At 37.2% G+C, this 24,290-nt stretch overlaps 1 protein-coding gene across 1 annotated transcript in view; it reads left to right on the top strand.

Moving 5' to 3' along the window:
- Dgk (diacyl glycerol kinase 1) overlaps window positions 1-24,290 on the top strand; it is an 87,567-nt gene that overhangs the window by 33,610 nt on the left and 29,667 nt on the right. Inside the window, exons 5-8 of the mRNA XM_071582636.1 lie at window positions 9,047-9,343; window positions 12,634-12,759; window positions 15,862-15,911; window positions 23,517-23,591. Of these exons, the coding sequence (XP_071438737.1) occupies window positions 9,047-9,343; window positions 12,634-12,759; window positions 15,862-15,911; window positions 23,517-23,591 (548 nt within the window). The remainder of the gene's footprint in view (window positions 1-9,046; window positions 9,344-12,633; window positions 12,760-15,861; window positions 15,912-23,516; window positions 23,592-24,290) is intronic.

The raw sequence follows: 24,290 nt of genomic DNA, 5'->3' as shown, positions 1-24,290 counted from the left end.
ATCCATTATACCACGCACAGGGGTGTATTTTCCCCAAATCTGGCGGAAGAGGAAGGTGAAGCTTAAAAGTATTGTATTATGAATAATGCGGACCTCATACCAATAATATCTAAGATCAAGATCATAACATCCGAGTGTGAAAGCAAAAATTCACCTATTTCTTCATTTTCCTTAGGTATCAACGATTGAATTACCTTATCGCCAACCCCGTTCCACTTTCAATGGTTAGAGAAGGTGTGGAGAGCGCTACTTCCTCAAACTCTGTTCACGCTTGGGTGGATTTTTGCCCTACCGAAGTGCGAGGAGAGGATGTGGTGATGAAGAGGCACTTTCTTCTCCTTGGCACACCGATCGGTGCTGGCGGAAACTGCCGCATTAATGGCGGTCATGGGTTTCCAAGCCTTCGCCTCCCCGGGGATCGACCCTGCCCTTCTCCCCACGCATATGCTGATCCCTAATCAACCGCAGCACCGGGAAACCCTGTCACAAGCAGGAGCGACGCAGCTCGGCCGTTCTCGCGTGATTATACACCACGATGGCAAATTTTATTCCTCGGCTTTCGCAGTTGGGTTTCACGAACGGGATGCAGGAAGTGGCTTGCGAAGTGGAATGCATGCAACGAGGAGATAACCGCAATGATGGAGAGGAAGGGTCACCAGCTTAGGTGCAGTTGGATCTTCACTAACAAAATATGGGCTTATTCATAAATTCTTTCACACGTCAAATGCCCTTACTACTTGGTGAACTCAACTTTTTTTCGACAAATGGAAACATAAGTGTAAATGTTTATTTTTTCGTGAGGCGAAAAAATTTAAAGTATATAATAACTCAAAAAATATCTCATTTCTTTTTCCTTTAAGAAAAATAGAATTGCTGCATTAAAGCAAAATTTGAAATTAGGAAAATAATCAAATTACCTCAAGTTGAAGTGAGTTTTTCTTAACCATTGAAGTGAAATAACGCTGTTTTTCTTTATTGAATATACATAATTATACCCGTGATAGTCTTATAATTTCGTAACAAGAGCACGCAATTTTCCTTTCCAATATCGCACCGGACAAATAAAACGTTATCTTTAGATTTAGCACTACAAAAATCAAAATAACGCGAGTCCTGGAGCTACCATTAACAAAAACCCCTAGAAGCGTAAGCAGACTTTTACCAGAGGAAAATCGGTTTAACGGTAGAGGTTATGGCGATAACTATAAAAAGATATTGATGATTTCTCCTGATTTTTAAATAACTTAATGAATTAATATTTATATCTGTCACGCGTATTAATATTTATATCGCAATTCGGAATGACGTAAAGCATCTTCTTATTTTCAAAATCAATCGTTGCCATTGTAATTTGCGGTAAAGTGGATACTTAGATGTGCCACCTATCATTATCGGAAATATAATTGATTAAATTTTCGGCTATACATTTATTTATTTATTCAATATTAGTCCGAAAACAGCACCTTTTGGCCTTTACAACGGACTATTGGCAGTGAAAACAATGGAGACGATTACAAACACCCAAGCCCTGCATGAAGGAAAACCGAACTAGGCGGGAAGGTTTTCTCGAGCCCGCGACCCTTGGCCAGAGGACGTTACCCCGCCGCCACCGAGGCCGGAAATTTAATCAATTATATTATACCATAATAATCTCAATAGTATAATAACATTGAGATGATATTCTCATTCGTATAAATAATATGTTTATTCTAATGTCTTAAAGCCGTAATCGTAACTGATTGCGTACAGAAATCACATTTTCTAAATAAGCTCCATAATTGAAGAAATATTTCTTAAGGTTTATTAATTCAAGGTAGTGGTAGGAAACGAAAATGTATTTTGGAAGGCATAAAAGGTGATGGAAGCAGGTGTATCTAAATAACGGTTTAAACTAAGAAGAGAATTTGCCTTAATGGGCAACGATTTCTACAAGTCTTCAGCTTTAAATAATAGTTTTGAGAGTCCATCTAAAACCTCTCTCTGACCATTACATTATTATTATGTATTTTATTTAAATTCAATAGACACTTTTCAAAAACTGTATACGTGTGTTATTTAATAACTCCAGCAAATATTGTACTGGGGATACGACAATTTTTGGTTTTTATATAACACAGAATAAAAAATAAGTAGTTTTAAATATTTGCACGCATTGGAAATTTGAAGATCTTTACAACTTAGTCAGTAAGCGTAATATGGAACATACAGGGTTCGTCCGGAAAATAAGTGTACTGATTTTTCCCGCCGCTCCAGGAGCGCCCAGCACCGCTCTGACGGGCTGCGATTGGAGGGGGGTATGTTGGCAAGTGACGCTGAAAAAGGCAGTCGGCTCTGAGCTGTGGTGTAGTGAGGAGCTCTGTTAACGCGAACCTCCACGCTCGACCCACGTCACGGAACGCGATGCCGAAGTTTTTGGAGCAGCGTTATTCCATCAAATTTGCGGTAAAGCTTGGAAAATCGTCTACCGAAACTGTCGGTATGATTAACCAGGCTTACGAGGAGTCAGCCATGTCCAGAAACATGATCTTTCGGTGGCACAAGATGTTCGTGGAGGGCAGAGAAGAGGTCGACGACGAACCACGGCCTGGACGCCCATGAACGACACTCACCGACGAAAATGTGCGAAAAGTTCGCGATGTACTGAACTCTGATCGTCGTCTTAGTGTTCGGATGATAGCAGAGCAGTTTAATGTGCCAAAAACAATAGCCCGCGTCCGGCCAGCGATCAAAAACATCTGGCGGCTGCATCACGACAATGCGCCGTCTCACACCGCGCTTGTCGTGTCGGACTTCTTGGCCAAGCACGGCGTGGTAACGCTGCCGCACCCGCCCTACAGCCCGGACTTGGCACCACCGGACTTCTTTCTGTGCCCGAAGATAAAGAGGAGTTTGAAAGGAACGCGATACGGGACTTTGGACGCCGTCAAAGAGGCCGTGACGACGTGTCTTCGAGAGGTTCCCGATGATGCCTTCGCGGGAGCGTTCCAGGAATGGGAACGCCGCTGGAACAAGTGTATCGACTCACAAGGGTCCTATTTTGAGGAATATTAGCTTAAGATATGTAAAAGTGTAATAAATTTTTTTTCCTGAGCTCAGTACACTTATTTTCCGGACGAACCCTGTAATTACGTGGGCTTTCATTGATTGTTTATTATTTCGTCCAATTACATCAGGCAAACATTCAAGACAAAAAATACCTTCCAGCTTGAAGCTTAAAATTCCAATGACCCCCATCCCAAACCCCATATCTATTCAATATTAAATTATTGATCCTCAAAATTTGATCTTGTAAAACAATAGCTATACGATGCATCACTGAAAATAATGAATGTCTCAGATTGAACTTAAATACTATAATTCAACGCAATTTGCCATCAATCTCAAGCAGTATAAGGGGTCAATAACGCGATGGTAACAATTGCATGGCAACATGAAGATGAATAAAATTCAAACCCTTATGAAATTAATTATGAGGTTTTTATAAAAAGAATTTATCCAAACTCAAACCTAATCGTCAAAAATCAATCCCTCAACTAAAGTTTTGATAAACTGAAATTTTTAAAAATTCATTTGCAAATTCTATTATAATATCGTAACTATGAACAAAAATCGCCGAATAGGGACACTATTTGCCAGTCTATGCAGCATGTGCGATACATATTTCATATCACTTTAAATTAGTGATTGGTGTGGTCAGGAGGAAAAAATGACGGCATATTAGGGTTACAAAACAAAAAGAACACACTCAAACAGCATTAATTTTTGTTAATTATATATTTGTGCATGCGTTGGATACTTTTAAAAGAATTATATTTCGAATTATTTGGTAATGACATAATATAATAGTCTGGTAACTACTTTTCCTGGAAATATCGGGAAAGAAAACCCTCAAATTTTAATCCATTCAATGGACAAAATAGGTAAATTTATCGTGTTGCATATTTCTTGTATAATAAAATATTTTAAAATATATTTTCCAATTTTTCCACAATTTTGCGGTTCCTGTTCTCTTTTTGCCTTCAGCAGTAAAAGTAAGTTCCATGTTCCTGAATGTTTCGTTGTTCTGATTTGGCCCAAAACCGACAAAAATCCAAATATTAATATAATTGTTTTCATACTTGACGCTATGTTTTCCTAGAAACGAAATCAATTCTAAATTATTATCGATTAAATTGTCCGTAATGTTAACTAAGGCGCCGTCTGAACTATTATTTATTTTTACTTGCATGTGTAAAATGCAAATAGTCATAAAACCTGACAACATTAATTTAAAAAAGTTTATAAAGAATCGTAAAGGACATTAATATTTCGTGACTCCACTTTTCTTTTTTACGACATGTCAAGTTTTTTATTTTTAAATTATCCAGACTATTGTTTTGCATAAAATTATTTCTGAAAGCAATCAATCTTTACTGAAATATTAAATTCAAATTTCCAAAAGTTAAAAAATACGGAATTAAAAAGTCAAAAGCTTTTGCTGTACCCAAACAGGAGTTCTCATATTTTTACGTTCTTTATTTAAAAATTCTCATTAGTTACGAACATATTCACTCTTTTGCTCACATCGTGTTTTTAAAGCACTTCAATTAGTTCATGACCTAACTTCAATATCCATTCGTAAACCATAAAATTATTCCGACCCCAGCATTAAACCCAAATCGCTTGGTGAATGATTGAAAAAGAGATTTAAAATTGCGTTTTTTCAATTCCCTTTGGATAATAAAGTCAATTGTTTTGTATATATGAATCATTACCCCTCCTTCTTATGGGAACTTTTTGACCCGTCTTAATGGCTGAAATTCTGAAGTACCTACCACCAGTTGGTGCTCCGCGCTGTTTCAATCGAATTTTCGCGTGTTTACACTACTCTCTGGTTGTTCCGTAGAAAATGTAGTTCGTCGATTTGGAGCAGGTAAATCTATAGTTTATGATGAAGCAAAGCTTCACTTTTTCGAGACAAACGTACGAGTTACTTCAATCATCATCTATATAATAAGTACGATTTAAATCTATTTTATTCGCGGGATTTTACAAGGTTGGTATTCTTCTGGTGTAATAAAACAAAATTTCCTGCTTTTGAGGCGTACAAACGCTTCAAAAGCAGCTTGAAGTACAAACGATTGAGACTTTTTTTTAAACTTTACCTGATTTAATTGGGATTCATCAAATTTTGGAAGCTGAGTAAACAGTTTTTAATATCAATTTAATTATATATGCCAGTTGTTTCGTTTTTTATTTCATAATATATGGTAAGAACCTAGAATCAAGGATCTACGTTTTGTGCGTGGTGTCCTTTTCTGTTTATAAAAATAGTAAAATTTTATACTCTTATTGGATCAAATTTTAGCATGTTGGAGCATATATTTATGATCATATATGGAGAAATAGTGCTGTAACGAACCACTACCGAGTTCGTGAATTCACACTGCAAAAGAACTCGGGCAAATACGGCATGACTCCGGCCTTCTTTGTTCTCCTAGTAGTAAAGTCCGTTCCCATAAACTTGGGTCATTTCAGCTATCCAGTGTTTTTTAATTTCTTTAGGACATCCTTTAAACTAGAGTACAAAACTTAATCATTATTATGGCAAGTGTTCTCCTGCGTGTTACATTGTTTAACTAAATATCCATCTCACCCACCACCTATTTATTCTTTTTCCCTATTTTGAGACAAGTGTACTTTGAAATCTGAATCGAAGAAAAGTCAGGGTTTTTAATTGACCTCATTCTTCCAATTTACCTATCCTGCCTTAAATCCTTTATACACGTTCCCACTTTACGAAGCAAATTGGCACCGTTTGGCATGACCACCGCCCACTATCTATCTAATCTATTTCCTCCGTTTATTTTAAAACTAATCCTAAAAATACGAACGATATTATATTTCTAAATCAAATGGTATATAAAATGTTTCTTCGTGAGAATAAAAACCAAATGATGGATAAATTCTCATATTTTTTCCTCATGTGTCCGTACGCTAGCCTATTTAATTTTCCCACGTTTTGCCCTTAGCTCAGTTTAAGCATAAATTTATCTTTTCTTTCATGCGTTTTGTCTCTCTCTGTAAAGCCTTATCAACTCCAAATGACGTTTAAATTGAGTAATTATGATCAAAGTCGTTCTGCAAAAAGTAAATTTAATAAGCAATCGATAAAGACTGTCAAATCTCGATGCTTTGTCAAACATCGTTGCTTATCACTTTCCTTCAAGCTGTAGTAGTATTAGAAAAATTCCCACCTCGTGTATATGAACGCAAATTTGAGTGAAAGGTATGAAAGGGATAAGATAGGGATGGCCGTAAGTTGCTTACTAGGAAACACTTGCATGTCAATATGGCGGGCTTTCCCGCTGTTCATTTTTATCCACTGGAAAACCTCAACTACGTGGTGGTCGGATATTTTGTGCGCCGTATAATCGTCGAGGGAGGGATTTGGTCCGAGGAATGAGTCGAGGAAGCCGGGGGTGTCAGGGGAGGCCGATCGAGCTGGAGAGGAGGTGGCGCGGGGGAAATGTGTAGGTGTGGGATAAAGTGCGCCGTCACTATGCCACTCAAAATCACTAATCAACGCGCAGGCGCACACGTGGAGAGATGTATACGCAATTTGACGTCCTACCGCGTGGACCCATTAATCCCTCTCCCTCCCGTAAGGATGGATAATCCCTTTCATGCCCTCCGTAAACCCTCGTTCTCTCTCTTCCTCTCTGTCCTCGCTCTGCCCTTTTAAATTATATAAAAGAAAGAAAAATATTACTTTTGGCAAAATATTCTTTTGTTTTTTTACTTGTTTCCTCTTTTTTTGGATATGTATGGCATCAATATGTTATTCTGCAAACATTCTTGGTAGTACTTTTAAATATGATGAAAAATTGGCTGCCACTAACGTTGGTTTAAACATCATTGATGCAGAGAGACTGCTACTAAGTTTCTGCTCTTTATGATGATTTAAAAAATCAAAAATCTTTAACACGCGACTAACATGCCTCGCGGATTTTTTTATCGTGCTCATAGTATAAAGTTAGTGGAGAAGAGGATAATCCGAAATTTGGAGAGGGTGAAATAGAGGAATCAAGGTTGTTCTGTAAAGAGAGGCGGAATTCACTAACCTGCGGCCAACCCGCTTTGCCCCACTCCGGGAAAATGTTTCAAATTCCCTAACGAGCTCGCCCCGGAGTCCGGAAAGAAATCGTTTCATGTGGATGTCGCGCGTGCCCGGACAAAGCGAGCTCTGTTTCTCACCCTCAAGTATCGGTAAAAATCTAGTTGGGTGGAGGATGGAAATTCGGTCGAGAGGATGTGAATCCGGGACGAAAAAATAAGAGGTGAGTAAGAATGCCCAGAAGCGATTCCCTCTTCGATTTCAATTAGCGTAGAAAATTCTTAAACGGGTTGTCCCCTAATCCCTTTGGCATTCCTTATCCACTCACTCCTAACTGGGCTTTTGTACTAATTTGTTTGGTATTTTATTCATACTTCTCACGCATTCGAATTGTAATCTAATGAAATGTGGACCGTGGTTATTTTATTGGACACTTAAAAGAAATAAATTTATTTCTAATCCGATTAGTTAAGTTATTTCGGAAAAATATGTGACGTTGTTTTAACCAGCCTTTACTAAGAATGGCACATATTTTAGTTCCAACTTAAACTTAATTATTTAGCCCAGCGTATATATTCATTTGAATATTGCAAAAAATAATCGATAATTTTGATCATATTTACCATTCAATCTTACATAAACGCCATTATTGCATAAGTAAAATATTACGCCATGGATTTTGAGAAAAATATTCAAATTATTCACCGAAATAATGTGATAATAGCTCGTTCAAATTTCTACGAACTTGGCAAAGAGAAATAATTTGTCGAGGATTCCCATTCCTATGCAAGTAATTTTATGCGAAATGAGCAATTAAACAGAAAACAGGTTAAGTATTTTGAGGCAGTATGACGATGAAGTTAAAATATTAATTACTAAAACTGTCAATATACTCTCTCTCCTGCTTAATATTTCCAAGAATTTACCATGGCAAACTAAAGTGCATAAGCCAATAATCCGTATTTTCCCGAGTGATTTCTGTGAAATATTATTGCAATTAAAAATTTATCTTCAGCTAAGAGCCTTAGATATCACTTTGATTTTCATTGCATTGCTCTTTTAAGGCCAGAGTCATCTAACTAGTGAATATTTATCTTAGGCGAAAAGAGATTACAATACTCGCGCTACATAAGCCTTTAAATATCCCTTTTATCGCTAATCCAAAGTAGCACAGTTTATTCGACAACTTAGTCGTATTTCCAATATCGCGCTCTCGCATTTAGGTCGCGGAGGGCGTTTAAAGCAGTTATACTCGCTTTAAATCTTCCTTTATCAACATGTATATGTCGATGATGTCCCTAAAATAGTCTTTCTGCTAAATAATTAAATTTTTTTAAATTTAATTATTTAGTATAAATTGCAGAAATTTAATTATTTAGCAGAAATGACTTTTTAGCATTAAAGAGTTTTAAGGACATAAAAATAGATATTCTTAATGAATGATCAAAATTGATAGCATAAGTTTCTTTGGAAAAGAATCTAATTTTTATTTATTTTCATCAAAGTGTTTGACCAAAAAGTGTGCTCCGATAACCATCACATACTATAGCAATGAAATCTTTTACAGGATAATCTGAAATCTAATGAGCCGAAAATTAATTTTTGGAATATTTTCTTTATTTCATTTTAAAATTCACGAAAGCTTAGCATTTACGTTAGGCCTAAGTCCGAACACGTTAAAAAACTAGCGTCTTAAAATCTCGATTTATTTCAAGATTTGATTGACTCCTTGTAAGGTTATTCTTGACTTCACGCCCTTGAAACAATTCTGAACCAGAAAACTTCGTCCTGATTAGATACGTGAATTTCTTTGAGTTCTTTCTTTCACTCGATTTGAATTTCCTGTGGTAAGATTTGGATAAAAGCTCCACACGGGAACTTTTTCCCAAATTTTCGCTCCACCCAACATGGACACTCCCGTGCCCATTGTTGTGATAATTCGTCCCGCAGGAAGCCTCGGAGCCGCTGTGCACCCCATGGTCACCGTCACCAGCACGCCGTCCTATTCTTGCTGTCCGGCACCGGCGTCGCAACAGATCCAACAACAGCAGAACAAGGGATCGGGAGGAGGGAGCGGTGGGGAGTTGGGGGCGACGGTGAGGGGCAGGGGCGGCCCGGGGGCGGATTCGTCCTCCTCCCCGAGCCACAGTCACCAGAGCCATAGCCTTGCTTCCCGGAACTCATCCAGGAAGTCGAACAATTCCCTCCTGTTGCCCACAACTGGCGCCTCTAACGGTCGGCTGGACGGTAAGTCAAGTGTACCTACCGCAGCCATAGCAATTTCCTCTCCTAAATGCAATTTTATTACTCCCCGAAGGTAACATATAAATTTGAATTGCAAATACGCATAGTTGGAAAAATTTTACCTGATGAATCTTTTCCTGGCTTCTTTGGAAGCTGATATCTACACAAGAAGACGAAATATTTAGGCTCATACCAGCTTACGTTATAACCCGTGCGTTAGGATTGAAGTTAGAGGGCGCAAATGCGAACCGGAAAAACAAACTGTGACAAATTTCAGCAGAATTATGGGCAAAAATTAATACAACTATGAGGTCATATAATAATTGCGCTAACAAGGGAAGAACTCAAAAAAGAATAGATGTGAAAGCTTAGAGTATTAGTAGGGACATTATGGAAGGAATAGTCAAGATTTCGGGTAGAGCATAGCAATTGATGTTTCATGAACTTATCTTTTACTCTCAGGGATGAAAATAGATAGAAGAAATTTGAAATACGGGTTTCGACGAGAATAGAAAGGAATTAAATGGATACAAAGGAAAGCAAACATTTTTTTAAAGAAACCGAGAAAGAGAGTATTGAGAAGTTTTTTGAAAGAATCCTTTTTTTAAAAAAGGTGTTTTATGTTAAAGTGAGGAAGCAGCAACAGTATTTTAAAATGTTTATCAATTACTATATGATGGCAAAGGGAAAATGTTTGAACACTGGATACGGTAATTATACTGGATTTCGTAATTTTGAATAATTACTTTAAAGGTTGTGAAGAATGTTCAATACTCTTCTATAAACTTTGAAATCTACACCATTGGTAATCTAGAAAGGTAATACATTCATTTTTTTAACTTTGACCAATAAGCAGGGTGCTTTGGGTGGAAAAAATGCAACCAAAAACCTTTAAAGTTGCGAATCGGCTATCGCATTATTTTTTTAACATAGCCAAGAATATAAATTTTGAAATGCTTTTTAAATCGCAACCGATTGTCGCTACGTTGAATATACCATTTAGATTCTGATCTCATTCAGATTCGATCACTATCAATAAGGATTATATATGTTTATTTATTTATACCGAAGCCATAGAAATTATAGAGTAATTACAGTGGCTAGAGAGATAGTCATCGGGAAGTATTATCGAACAAAATGGTAGAAACAAGCGTTGTATGCATTGAGCAGGTGAGTGATACAATATTATGAGTAGATTTAAAAGCTGGAACAATAAAGATGGGCAGTATTCAGGTCTACATTCGAAAATTAACCATCGGAAGGAACAAATAGACAGAGCATACGATCAACTTGAGGAAATAAATGGGAGTTCTCGGGGAGGAAAAATTTGATAGTTAGAAAAAGGCCAAGAAATCCATGGAATACAGGCAATTTGATTAGAATGGTGGACTAGAGGAGTAACTGAAAGAATTTAAACACAGATTTAGGTAAAAGGAAGTAAACTCTAGCAATGCATATAATGGAAAGGAACGCAATAAGGATGTATTTATTTTTATCATAGAATTGTAGAAGATATTTGATAGTGTAGACTGGGTAGAATTAATGGTTGTACTCCATAAAATAGAAGTAGACTGGAGGGATAGGTGACTTACTTTTCCGTAACCTGTAGATCAAATTTCTCAGGTGTGTGTTTCGAGGGAATATTCATAATGGGCAGTGTTAGAAAGAATAGAAGACGGCGATGTCCATCATTAGAAGTCGATTTCAACTTATATGTAGATGACACGGTAAAAACGGCATGGAAAGAACTGAAGACAGGAATGAAAGTCGGGGGTGAATCCGTTAAATCAGTTAAGTTTGCGGATGATCAAGCTTTAGTTAGCCAGTCAGCCAAGAGGTTACAAGTATTACCAAGTTTGTAAGAGAACAACTGTGATTAGTATGATATGCAAATAAATGTAATAAAAACTAAGGTTTTCGAGAAAGAGAAAAGATAAGTTAAACTTTAAAAAATGATGGCAAAAACTGGTGCAAGTGTAACAATTTACCAAACTTGGAAGTATTTTGGCCCGACATGTTCAAAGTAGTAGGGACATATGAAAGAGAATTACTTTAGTCAAAGCTATTTTCATTAGGAGGAGAGAATTGATGGTAGGGACGTTGAGAAACGATGCTGAAAAAATATTAGTGAAAAATTGGGTATGGAGCGTGGCTTCGATCGGTGATGAAACATGGTCGCTGCAGCAAAATGATAGGCGTAGTTTGGAGGCTTATGAGATGCGGGTGTAGAGAAGAACTAAAAGGGTAAAATGTACGGATAGAAAATCAAACAAAAAATTTCTTCGTATGTGGTGGAAGAGGAGTGAGCGTTGTTGTTAGGAGGAATCAAAGGAAAGTTTGATGCAGCGCCCTTCGATTGGCGAAAGAGTGCTGAAGATTGTGATGTAGGGGAGCTGTGGTAGCTCAAATTCCTCTTCTGCTTGAGATAATAGTAAATCTCATACAAATGAAACTCCCCATAGATTGAGATCAGAATTTTTAAGGCCTTAGTTTTTAAGTTTCTTACGTTGAAAAGAGCGACGCCGTAAATGTATATGGCACCAGTCACATACAAAATGCGCGGGTTGCATATTAATTTAGGATGCCATTAAGGTTTCTTATCGGATTGCTCATTCATGAAAAGCAGACCTATAAGTGTCGCGAATACAAATTTAAAATCACGCATTAAATTATAACTTTATTTTGGTGGTTGTCTTTTTTTACTGTTAAATCATTTTTTATGCTTAAATCAAGTGATTTATTATTTCCTGTTTTCCACTCTAGGAGTGGTAAGTGTTTAACCTGGCGTGAAGAGATATTTTTTCATCACGAATATAATTAAGGAGATTTCAGGAGATAATTAACCATGTTATAAAATTACAAAAATATTTACTAATATGATGAAGTATATTTTCTCTTCTTTTTGCCACTCCTCTAGTGGTAAACTCCAGTAGAATGAAACAATATATAATGAAAATAAATTTGTCTGCACTGATCTAGATTGTCCACCATTTGCAGAAAATAATTTAGAATGTTCTATATTACATGTACAAATGTTTGGAAAGAACTTAGTACTCTGTGGAATTCGCAATACTTATTTCGTATCAACTCATAAAATAGTACTGTTGAGTGACGGTTTCCCAATCGGTATACTTCTCCACCATATAGAGTTATGCACATTATTTTCTTTCCCGCTCTGCTCCCATAGTTTTCCAATCGATACGAATCAAGGTGTGAACACTATCAGTTGACTAACTTATCCACTTAAGCAGCGAGCGCCACCTAAGAAACTACTAATCTGTCGTATATTTCAGCTGATATCCGCCACCTGGTAACGAGGAAGGCCAGCGTGGACGTACTCTCCGTCCGCGTGCCCCTCAAGGACATCGCCTGCTACCTCTCGCTCCTCGAAGGGGGCACGCCGGAGGACAAGCTGGAGTGTGAGTAACCAACAACGCCCTTCCTCAATCCTTGTCATTATTACTGTCAACAGCCATAAATAGCCGTGCATATTGGTCATAGCTATCGATAAATAACGAGTCGTCTCCTTCGCCTAATTTATAGAGGTCTTTATTACTACTTGGTGCGCCTCATGATTATTTAGTTATAATATAGAAATAATAAAAATATTCCACTCTTAAAAACCTTCAAGTTGTAAATGGCATGCTTTGAATAAGATTGAAAAATAGTTGATAAATGTAGTTATAATTTTAAGTATGATTCTTTGGGTTACAATTTATATATATATATATATATATATATATATATATATATATATATATATATATATATATATATATATATATATATGGGGCTCAAAATAGAGTATATATAATCATAGATGTAGATTATATAAATGCTATGTTATTCTTAATTTTATCATAGGTTGGTAGTTCTGGGTTAATTCTATGCTCCTTGTTTCATTATTGTTACAATTAACCTTCTCGCATGACTAATGGAGAAAATCTAGCATTTCACTCAGAAAGAACGATTTAAAAGACTTTTTTATTCGAAAATCTTTAGCCTACTCTATTTCAAATATTTATGAAAAGTAGTATTCCGAGATGTCATTATTTATCCTAACTTAGTGATAATATTAGTAAGTTTTTATGAGTTGATGCGACGATAAAAGAGCATATTTAATGCAGGGTAAAAGTTTTAAAATTTGCATTATTAATATCTGAAACTGCACAAGTTGTAATGCCAAGTATCCTCTAATAAGGTATATCACTGATAAGTTGTATGGCCCTTCTCCTCGTGAATGTTTTAAATACCTACATAATTTCATTCTTCATTTCCGATAGGTTTTTTTATATTTTCTTATAATACCCTACTTGTTTGCGTAATTGTATAGAGTATTAAGGTTATCAGAGGATAGATTTATATTAAATGCTATGAGCAAAGTTTTTAAAATCAAATAAATATACTCAACCCTGGAGCAAATTTGGACGATAAGATTAGAAAACTCGCGTACCTGAAAGTCCAAAATGAATGAGAAGGTAAATTCCTGTAAAATATTTCTTACTTTGACTGAGTCAATAAAAAGCTTTACCATTTCTACTATGCTACAAAATTTGCTATAAATAATATTACTGAAAATGGTTCCCCAAGATATAGAATGAGTGTTCAAGCATTAATGGAATTTATCATCCTTGGACCGTAATAAATGGACAAGACAAATAGTCAACGCGCACTACTGCGTCGACTGGCAAATGTATCAAAGTTTATTCAAATCTTATGCATTGATAGGTACTTCCTTATTTTTTTTTATTTTTTCAAATTTTAACTATCCTTCTAACTTTTAAAAAATCTTCCTTAGTCCTCCAACCTCGAAGTAAGACGAAATCTACGGACAAGGTTTCCTACGGCCGCGGAGGAGAAAAACGAAATAAACCGGAAGGAAAAAAATGGAGGCATCTTGCCAAAGTTAACTCATCCCGTGTTTTCCGAGAGAGTGCGCATTTCTCCCACTGTGTGCATATTTAGAATATTTTTCCTTCCAGGCGTCCCCGTCGAAACTATGCTCGGACGGAAATGATAAAAAAAATGAAAATGAAGTAGGCTATAGGATTTCGCCGAACCCGACCCCAAGGCGGTCAAAAATCTTGGCAGCTTCCGAGAACAGCGGTCTCGATTGCGGCATTCTCTTCTCGATTTCTTCTTCCTACGGACTCCTTACCAAATGTTTCTCCCTCTCCAATCTCCTCTCCTCCTCAAAATTTTTCATTCCCCACTTCTTTCCGGCATTTAAATATTTTCCCTGCATTTCAACACCATATCAGGACAGCACGTCCATTGCTCTCAATGTATTTAATTACTAAAATTTAAAAGACACCAAATATACGATTCCAATGGGTTAAAATCAAATGTTTTGACAATTTTTGTCACAGCTAACTTCGTAACAGACCGAAGCGCTATATTAAATAATAAAAAATATATAAAATATACTTTTGAAGAACTTCTTCTTCCATCTCTCGGGGAATTAGGGATTTAGTCGAAAATTTATTGTTGGAATCGTGAAGTCAATCAAACTTTCCGCTTTTATAAATCAAATATGAAGAGACAAAGTACTAAAAATGAGAATAGAAGCGAAAATCGTGACGACCTAACTCTATAATGGGGTCAAAATCATGTCCCTCAAATATACCAATCATGTAATGAGCTACGAATAATAGCACTATATTGAAAGATTATCATTAGAATAAATTTCTAGGTGCAACTTCGGGGATATGATACAGACGTTATCGATATATAATTTTAGTTTGATAAATGCAGGGCCTTAAACTAAAAGTCCATGTATTTATCAAACAATATTATCTCATTCTCACACAACTCTCGTTTTGGATTTTGTTCAACGTATCTCCGTTGCAATAAATCGTGATATTTTACAAAAATAAATGTCAAGAGCCTCCCATTCTGTGTCAGGTCGACGTGATGTACCACTCTTTCAATGAGATGGACTCAGTGCGAAGTTAGCATTAAAACAGTTTTGGTGAATGGATGATTTAAAATTATAAACCGTCAGAAACGTATACGAATGTTTAAATATTGACCTTATTCATAATTGAACATATTTATATCAATAAAAATGCATTTATTTCAATTAATCACTCATGTACATACGTATAAATGGCACTTTCAAAAATGTCGTTAATCTTATGGGAATTGGATCCGAGTAAATGAAAATATGACCGTTTTTAATTACATTATAAATAAGTACATTCTAATACAAAATTATCTCTCTATTTTTTTCCAATTTACTCTTTATTCCTACTAAATTACTGGGTTTTGGTTAAAATGGAATACAAAAACTCAACCTCCTGAATTCCGACGCGAAAATAAAATTAAATACCAATCCGTCCGTTTCTTATCCGTAAAATAAACTCGGGACCTATTCCAATCCCATAACTTTGACCTTTCCTGCCCCTCTTCCGGTCGGAAACCATCTCGAATGCAATATCAACGATGTACCGACTGAAACGGATGCAGCCATGGAAGACTAACCAATGGATTTCTATGCTCTCTCTTGTTCCCCTTTACAGTCATGTTCCGTCTCTACGATTCAGATGGCAACGGGGTCCTGGACACCAACGTGAGTGACGCTACCACCACCCCTTCTAAGAGGATACCCTTCCCTCCCCATCCCCGTGTTTTTATTTTCTATCTTCTTCCTCATCCGAATATTTTTCTGAGCGGCGTATTCTGGGAGACAAAAGTCCTCTTTCTCTCCCTCTCTCTCTTTCCTTCTTCCACGCATATCTCTAGTGTGCCCAGCTGTCGTACACTGGAAAAAATCTTGAAAACCTACTTCGCTCGCAGACACCGTATCGTAAGGAACTGACACTTAACGCAGTCGCCTTGTAAAATTTCCTTTTGGTGAATGTCTTATTCAGACCGAGGGTTCCATGGTCTCTCCATGTGAAAGGGATGCCTCTCATGTTGAAACGGCGGCATCAGTCATGGTGAGAGAAGTAAGAAAATGGACGGAACACTTTTTATCCTGCGGACTGCGAACACTTATTATACCTGATAAACGGAATCCGAAAATAGTAAAAAGTGCGTTAGTCCGTGCATCAATGTCAGCTGGTTTGAATTCAGCGCAGTCAAAACGCAGTAGCATGTGAGCGAAGTGCGTTTATCGGCACCCGCCAGAAGGCTCTTAAAAGGTGCATTGAAGAAATATTAGGGATTGAATCACAATCTGAGGATTTTCTTGAATTCTATCGAAGATTCTGCCGAATCTTCTCTGTCGTACATTCTCTGCGATTTGGTGACAACGACGCCCAGTGTGATGGGGTTGATACATTTCCACCTGCAGGCGCTATAGTGGAACCACAGTACAGGGTTTCCTCCTCACTTCTCGAATGATGGATGAGTCCGATAAGCTTTGATGAGGTGCGCGACGTACCGTGACGTCTTTGTAAACGTGCCTCCTTATTTACAAAATCTATAGTAATTACTAAACTTCGTTAATTTTCGCACAAATATCAATAACTGAATGTGCGTCATTAACTATTGACGAGTTAATATTTAAGGCTAAATAATCTCATAAAAAACATAAAATAGAATTTGGATTTGAGCACAATGTTACATTCATAAGAAAGAAATTGGGATTCGTAATTCAACATCGGGTTGGATAATCAGAGAAAAATTGGTTCAATACTTGACCAAATTTTAACGTTCGATACATCCTGTAGTACTCTGTGGCGTTTTTTCTGAGAGTGGGCTATTACGCGAGCAAAATAAGGAAAAACCCGCGCGCATGTAGTTTGGAGTGATCAGCAATTGATATCCCCGACGATTCACTCGTGATCCTAGTTCCCCGCTTCCAAAACGACGGGCTTGCAAACAATATTTAAGACGAGGTTTTAGGGACGATGCCCCAACGGTAACCTTACCAAATATCATGTAGACAAGACGCAAAGACAAATTTTTTTCTGCATTATATGCAAATCGGTATGAAGAAGTGGGTCCGGCGGGACGTAGTCGTAGACGTGGACAAAGTGTGAGGTGGAAAGTATAAGGTTACGCAGCGTGCAGCCGAAAGTGAAAGATTTTTGAAAGATAACTACGACTTGAATAAATGAAATGACGTATCTTTCACACTTCAGCGGTCGTAAGGACCGATGTAGTAAACCTAGTAGTGAATTAAAATTTTAAATGCGTAGGCGTGTGGAATGAGCAAACTTGTGGGCGTTCCTTAATGCCGAGGGTTTTGAAACTGAGAAGAGCGAAAAAGTGTAAACTAATAAATGAACAACCGCAGATATAATGCCAAAGGGTCGGATGAAAGAAGAGAAATGCCCTGGTGCCAACCGGAACAGCGCAAAGGCGAGGGAGGGAGGGGGGGAGGGAGGGAGGAAGGATAAGGGGTGGTTGGAGATGGATCCCCTTATAAGAAATGTATGGTCCCGCTACTCCGTAGGTATTATTGTGGTGTGTGATGTATTCGACTGTTTTCCCCGGAATGAGTGCCGTCAACGACGAGGCGAGGAAGGGGCCCACATGTCTATCTCATCCTCAAAATCCGCAACCTCATTTCTCTCCTTCACTCTACAGATCCACTCTCCCCATGGCATTCTTCCGGTTCCCTCTACTCTCTCCCTGCCGGATACGAGGATGAGTCTCGACCCGTCAAACATTATCGAGTCGCGGACGGCTCTCGATAGCCGAGTAAATATACCCTCACAATGTTTCTGACTGATAAAATCATATTTCTCTCAGTTTGTAAGTTACGTATATCGCCTTTTGAAGATCTTTAATAAGTGTACGATCATAATTTGCTCGTATATATCAGATTACTCGTATGATCAGCATCATTTTATAGTGATTTCGGGAAAGGGAAACATAAGTAGGCACGTGAAGTGTAGTTATAACAAACTTGCATTCCAAATCTGCGGAATCATCACAATGTTTCAGAGTCCGGTTTCAGCATAATATTATCATCTGCAGATAAAAAAGGCACTATTGAAATAGGGTTGTGAAATAAAATGTTTTTAGCCAAAATGTATTACTTGAAATGAATTCTAGAGTCATAACTCCAAATGTTTTTAAGATATTTTGGAAAAAAACAGTTTTTCTGGCAATTGATTAAACTGCAGAAATGATATATTTTATCAATTCTCAGTCCATTAGATAAGAATGTCTCAGCAACGTTCGGTCGACCACCTACATGCCATTGATTAGGCCGTCACATATACCTTTTTCTCATATTATACTTTTTGCAATGTCTTCGATTAATTTGTTGAGCATATATGCACCATACATGAAATAATATTTGGGAATTATCGCGTTAACTAGTGAGTTTTTCAAATTAACAATTTATTTAATATATAGATATACCATGTACTCCTTTAATGAGCTTCAATTTTGGCATACGCTCCATCTTAGAGGCATGCAAAGTATTTTTTCGTGCAATCTATCCCCAGTGATAGTAGTCATTGAAATTGTGCTCGATAGGAAATATTTTCTTTCGCTGAGCTGAATTTCCATGTTTATTAGCCGCTTTGGGTGCTGAAGTGAATTGTCAAGTGTGTTTTTAAGAATTCTTTGTGAAGAATTGTTGTTTGATCTGATCTTAGCTGCAACCTCAATAGCGCCAAGGGACTCTAAAATGATAATTTTATATTTATTACTTACTTGAGCACACCCACTCCTTGTCAATTTCATTGCATGGTTACAATGGGCTATTAACTAAAGTTCGACATTATTTTTATTATGCTAGCTTCTACATATAGCACATCGCATATTGGCAGTTTTTCTATTTAAAAAAAATCATCTCCATCAGTCCTTCATGGATTATTGAAAAAGAATATTGAAGCACTTCCTTCTCTGCCCTCTTTGACCCCAACTTGTTTTCCTACCAGAATATGAGCGTTCCTAAGAAGGGACTCGTTGAGACTACCACCACACAAAACACACGTCATACCAATTGAGTGCAAAACAGAGCCAACATTAGCACTGTGTCTCTCTTCCTTCATTCCATTCACCTTGCCTCTCGCGCTATACGGGTTGAATTTTGGAAGCGGTCCTTAAATAATTTAATTACATCCAGACAAGTACTCGTCTCCCCTCAGTGGAGCTAACTCAAGGGTGATGGGGAAAGACGTGCGGGAAGAACGGGATGGGACGCTAGGCATGCCTCCCTTTCTTGGCCACGGTCGAAATTCTGGTACAAAAATATAGGTTTGTCATCAGAAATTAAAACTTTTTGAGTGATTTTGATCAGATGTTTAGCAGATAAGTTAGTTACAAATAGTGAAGACCAAAAAAGATCGGCGGCGATATAAATCACTAAAAATATTATCCTTATATATTCGACGTTTCTGCAATTTCACATCACACGCCAAGTCACCAGGGCACCATACTAAAAGGTTCTCTGGTAGAGCATTAGGCTGTTATGTATGAAAGGAAAGTTGGTCACTTGGACATACGGCTAAAAATAGCAGCTTTATTGAACACTTTATTTGAATATGTTATTAAAGGAGTGAAGGATAAAGGGGATACTCAGAAAATAGTGCCTGTTTCCATTACTATGATCAAGCATCGCGTGCGAAAAAATATTAATTTAATCGGTTAGTTCAACAGCTTACTTCCCAAACTTATCACCCTAGAAAACCAAATATCAATTTAGTTTGAGGTTATATTTTTTTCTATAAATAACGGCAAGATTTTTTAAATATCTTAGAGATAATCTCGGTGCTATGAGTGACTCTTATCCTTGGAGAAGCCAATATCTTCTCCACCGCTGATTTAAGGTCGCACACCGTTCAATTTATTAAGGCTCACCTCGGTCTGAACTGTAAACACCTTTCAAAACTTTTTGTAAACCTATGCTCTTCAAGGTGCATGTAGGTAGACCGCCGCTTCAAGTTAGTTCTAAAATCTGGTGTTAATTATAAAGCCAGAATAGACTAGAAATAGTATAAACAAATATCTCAACTTTTACGAAAAAGCTTATCTCTCCAGCATGAAAGACTCTAGTGAATTCGAGTCAAATGATTTAAAAGGGAGTTTTTTTGAAGTGTGCCCTCCTCTTATTCTCCCCAAAGCCTTCCAATTCTGTTCGAATCGCAACTCATTCCGTTAAAGTCGGACTTCTGACTTTTGTCCTGTCTCCCTATCTTGAAATGGTCCTCTTTCTTTCAAATCAATTACTGTTTCTTCAGTTTTATCGCAAAAAGCTTTTACGAAATAAACGTAGCGTGCCCGACAGAGATGAATTTCATTCACAAAAAAATCGATTCCGTACGATATAGATGACCTATTATTCTTTCTCATGGTATAAGAAAGGTCTCATTAATTATAGCACTACGTGATTTTTGCCAAGGGCTTCACACAAAATATATCGTTTCAAATCTAGGCTGAGGGTGAGAGGACTAGGCGCTGTTTATCCATGACCAGAGGAGGAAAAAGTCAGAATCACGAATGTAGCCTCGGTCAACGTGGTCTGTTTGGCAACAGAGAGAAGCCACTCGGGGCCAAATGCAGTCCTATGTTACACTTAGACGATATCCATATCCGACTTTGCATATGCTATTCGCATATAATTACTATCTCGACATATTGAAACAAATCGACGATACTCAATCATGGCGCCTTGGAAAATATCTACTTTCTTTGCCTTTCGCTCATGCTTTTCATGGCAAAGTGTTTATACTGCATATATTACAGAAGTAAATAAAAATCTGAAAGTTGCTACCAAATGCGAAAAAGCCAAGACAAAGTTATTGTATTTTGGCGTACCAAGATATTTCAGAATATTCTATTTTCTCGGCGTAGAAGTTGACAACTCACTCTAAGTTTTCAACTGTACTGACGTTTGAGATAACTCTTACTTTCTCCATCTACAAAGGGATAGGACATCCTTTTAAGATTCTTTCAAGGTAAAGGTACACTCAAATAATTCTGCATGAATTGAAGTTATTCGAGAAAAGATTTGATATTTTACTGTTTACGAGGTTAAAATTATCCCCCCTTTAAGTAAATTTCCATTCATGAATGGTAGTAACCTCAAGCATTTTCAATGTCTTGTATTTGTAATATCATATCCTGACATTAATTAATATTTGACTTTATTTTAAATATGAAAAACTAAGCTTAATTACCAACTCTGAAATGCATAGAGTAATACTTTCCAACATTTTCATTCATTATACGTTACTTCGTAGAGGATCTGTTAGTCAAACCCGAACTCTCAGATCAGGTAGTCAGACAGAAAATCAATTGGCGTTCAAGTTATACAATAATAAAATTGCAGCAAAATCATGATCAATGATTGCTGCTCGTACATTTGCACACTACCTACCTAAGCGGAGTAATTCTTTGAAAGGCATTTACTGCTAAACATTTCCTGGGGACGCCAGAAAACTCATGTTTAATCAACTGCCAATTACACTTTCCTCAAGCATGTGCTTACAGAATGCCCTCAATTAATCAAAAATAGCAAGGCTAACGGTATATTTCGCTAATGAGGTAGTTGCAAACCCCTCTAAGCTTCTATATTGAAGATGCTGCAATGAATTGCCGAAAAATCAATGTATGAGAGAAACCTGTCTCCTGGAGACAGAATCAAAAAAAAGGGACAAAACTCTGGGGTAGCGCCTCATTCACAAGTATTCAATAGAATTCGCTGAGAAATTTCGAGGTATGACGGCGGGCGACATTAACCTCGTAGGGTCACCATTTTTTTGCCGAGATTCTAAAGAACCAGGCAAGCCACTGTACTCAGCAGAATATACTTGAACGCAGTCACTAATGAAGAAAACACATGCATTTTTACAAATATTTTACATTTTAATTTGGAATAAGAAACGGAAAGTAGCGTGACAAAGTCACATGAAGACACGGGCTCGAAGTTTCTTGAGTCCCTATAGCCTATAGGTACTTTTTCATAAAACCTGAAATAATGATATCTATCCACGTGAAAATTTCAACCGTGAAACGGGAATTTAGGAAAGCTGTTTTTCGAGCATCAATCACTTCAATGAATGTAATCGCTGCTACTCAGTTTACTCAGTTTTGATATTTCTTAGACAATTGTTTTATTTTATGGCTATTATGACAAAAAAATCTGTCTCCGTAAAATGTTTAATATTTTTCACAGAAACCCATTTTTTCTTGATTTCGTTGATTAAAACTAAAGTTGACTATACCGCTGCAACCTATTCTTCGGTTTTAATAAATACGAGTAAAATTTGCTTGGAAAGAGTCAAGGATAACTTCACATCCGTCATCGTAGTCTTGGAGTAACCGAGAGCAAATAGTTCACTGGTTTCATTCCACCGACGGGTCGTAGCGCCGCCTACCTGCGGTGGTGCCACGTACCTTCTAGGCGTAGTACCGTCATTACAATGCAACGCCAATTAAGAAAATATATTTTATGCTCAGATATTCTGGAAGCCCGTGTAACGCACTCATGTATTTATGTGGGCAGTGCCTTAAGTTTTGACGGTTGTTGGAGCCAAAAGCAAGAAAACAGGTGAAATAGAAAAATAGTGTGCCGAGAAAAGTTAAAAAAGGAAAACAAAGTAAGGTTTGTAATAAAGGAAAGAGAGAGAAATAGAGAAGGAGAGGACTAAGAAAAGGGAACTCTATGGCGTCAGTCTTTCTTTATGAGTTTGTTGGCAATAAGAAAGCGGCCGAGATGTGACTCAAATTACGATTAATGCCTTAAAAGAGTGTTTTCTGAGAGCTTTTTAATGGAAAGAGTTTTATATTTCCCGTCCCACCCTTTCAGATAACCCCTCCACTTCTCGATTTCTACCACCCAGGTGCTTTGCATGAGAGTTCGTTGACGCCTTATTTACAGTAAAAACATGGTCCTCAAGAAGCTCGCAGCACTTCTGTCACCGCGTCCAAAATTTAAAATATATTTATATTAAATATTAAATAAAGCTGCATGCTACTCACTCCCGCGGTTCTTCGCAGAGAGGAGATTTTCTCTTCTTAATACTTTTTCTTTTAATAATTTCTTTAAAATGGAGCATTTTGAAGTATTACTTTCATCCACGTAATTCATTTTCATATTGAAAACGAAAATTTTGAGAACGGACCTGAAATTTAAATTTACTCTTCTCTTAAAAAGTCAGCTTCGACTCTTATTTCATGCTACTCCCCTCGTCCGCAAAATAGAATACACCCTCTTCCCTGTTCATTTTCACACTCTCTTTCCGTCGGCGCGTCGTGTGGTTGCCAGGAGACAGATTGCATCGTCAACCAGATGATGAATGTGGCCGAGTACCTCGGATGGGACGTCACGGAGCTCAAGCCGGTGAGTGGGGGAAGCAAATCGTGGGGGTGGAAAGAATAAAAAAGGACCAATTTGCCAGTGTAATGCTTGTCACTAAGGAAGAGAGTGATTTTGATACTAGCTTAACTTACAATCTTCACTTCCTCGTGAAAACAAGTCTTGCAAGAGAAAGGACGAAAACTTATTTTATATAATTGCACCTTTCGAGAAAGCATCCAGCAATAAAAATCGAACAGTTCAAATATAACTTACTGTTATTCTTTTCTTTAATGTTTTAATTCTATCCAGGGATTCAAGGTATGATTTCATCCGTGATTTTAATATGGCCAAATATCATTTGACACTTGTATAATAGAACTTGTGTTAAGCTCCACTCAACCTATCTCATACTTTTCTGCTCATTTGACTCGGACCTCCCTTTCCGAGATGTAGAGGGAGGAAAATACTTTTGAAACACCAAATTCAATGTTATTCAGTTGTCCTTATTGAAGTTTCTAAGTAATGTGATCATGTCGAAGTTCATGGCACCTAAAAATTGAGGACATTATTTTCTTATCTTCTGAGTATTCTTTTGGTATATGTTGATAATGTCCTTTGTACTTTGTTTATCATGAAGTTTAACTTTTTTATATAAAATGAAATATATGTATTTATGCTAGCTATCTTTTACTATGCCAACTCCTTTCTATGATATAATTACTTTTTTGAGCTCAGGTGCAT

The sequence above is a fragment of the Hetaerina americana genome, unplaced genomic scaffold (assembly GCF_022747635.1).
Source record: "Hetaerina americana unplaced genomic scaffold, ioHetAmer1.1.p SCAF_1, whole genome shotgun sequence".
Taxonomy (NCBI): Eukaryota; Metazoa; Arthropoda; class Insecta; order Odonata; family Calopterygidae; genus Hetaerina; species Hetaerina americana.
This window is presented reverse-complemented; position numbering and strand designations above follow the sequence as displayed.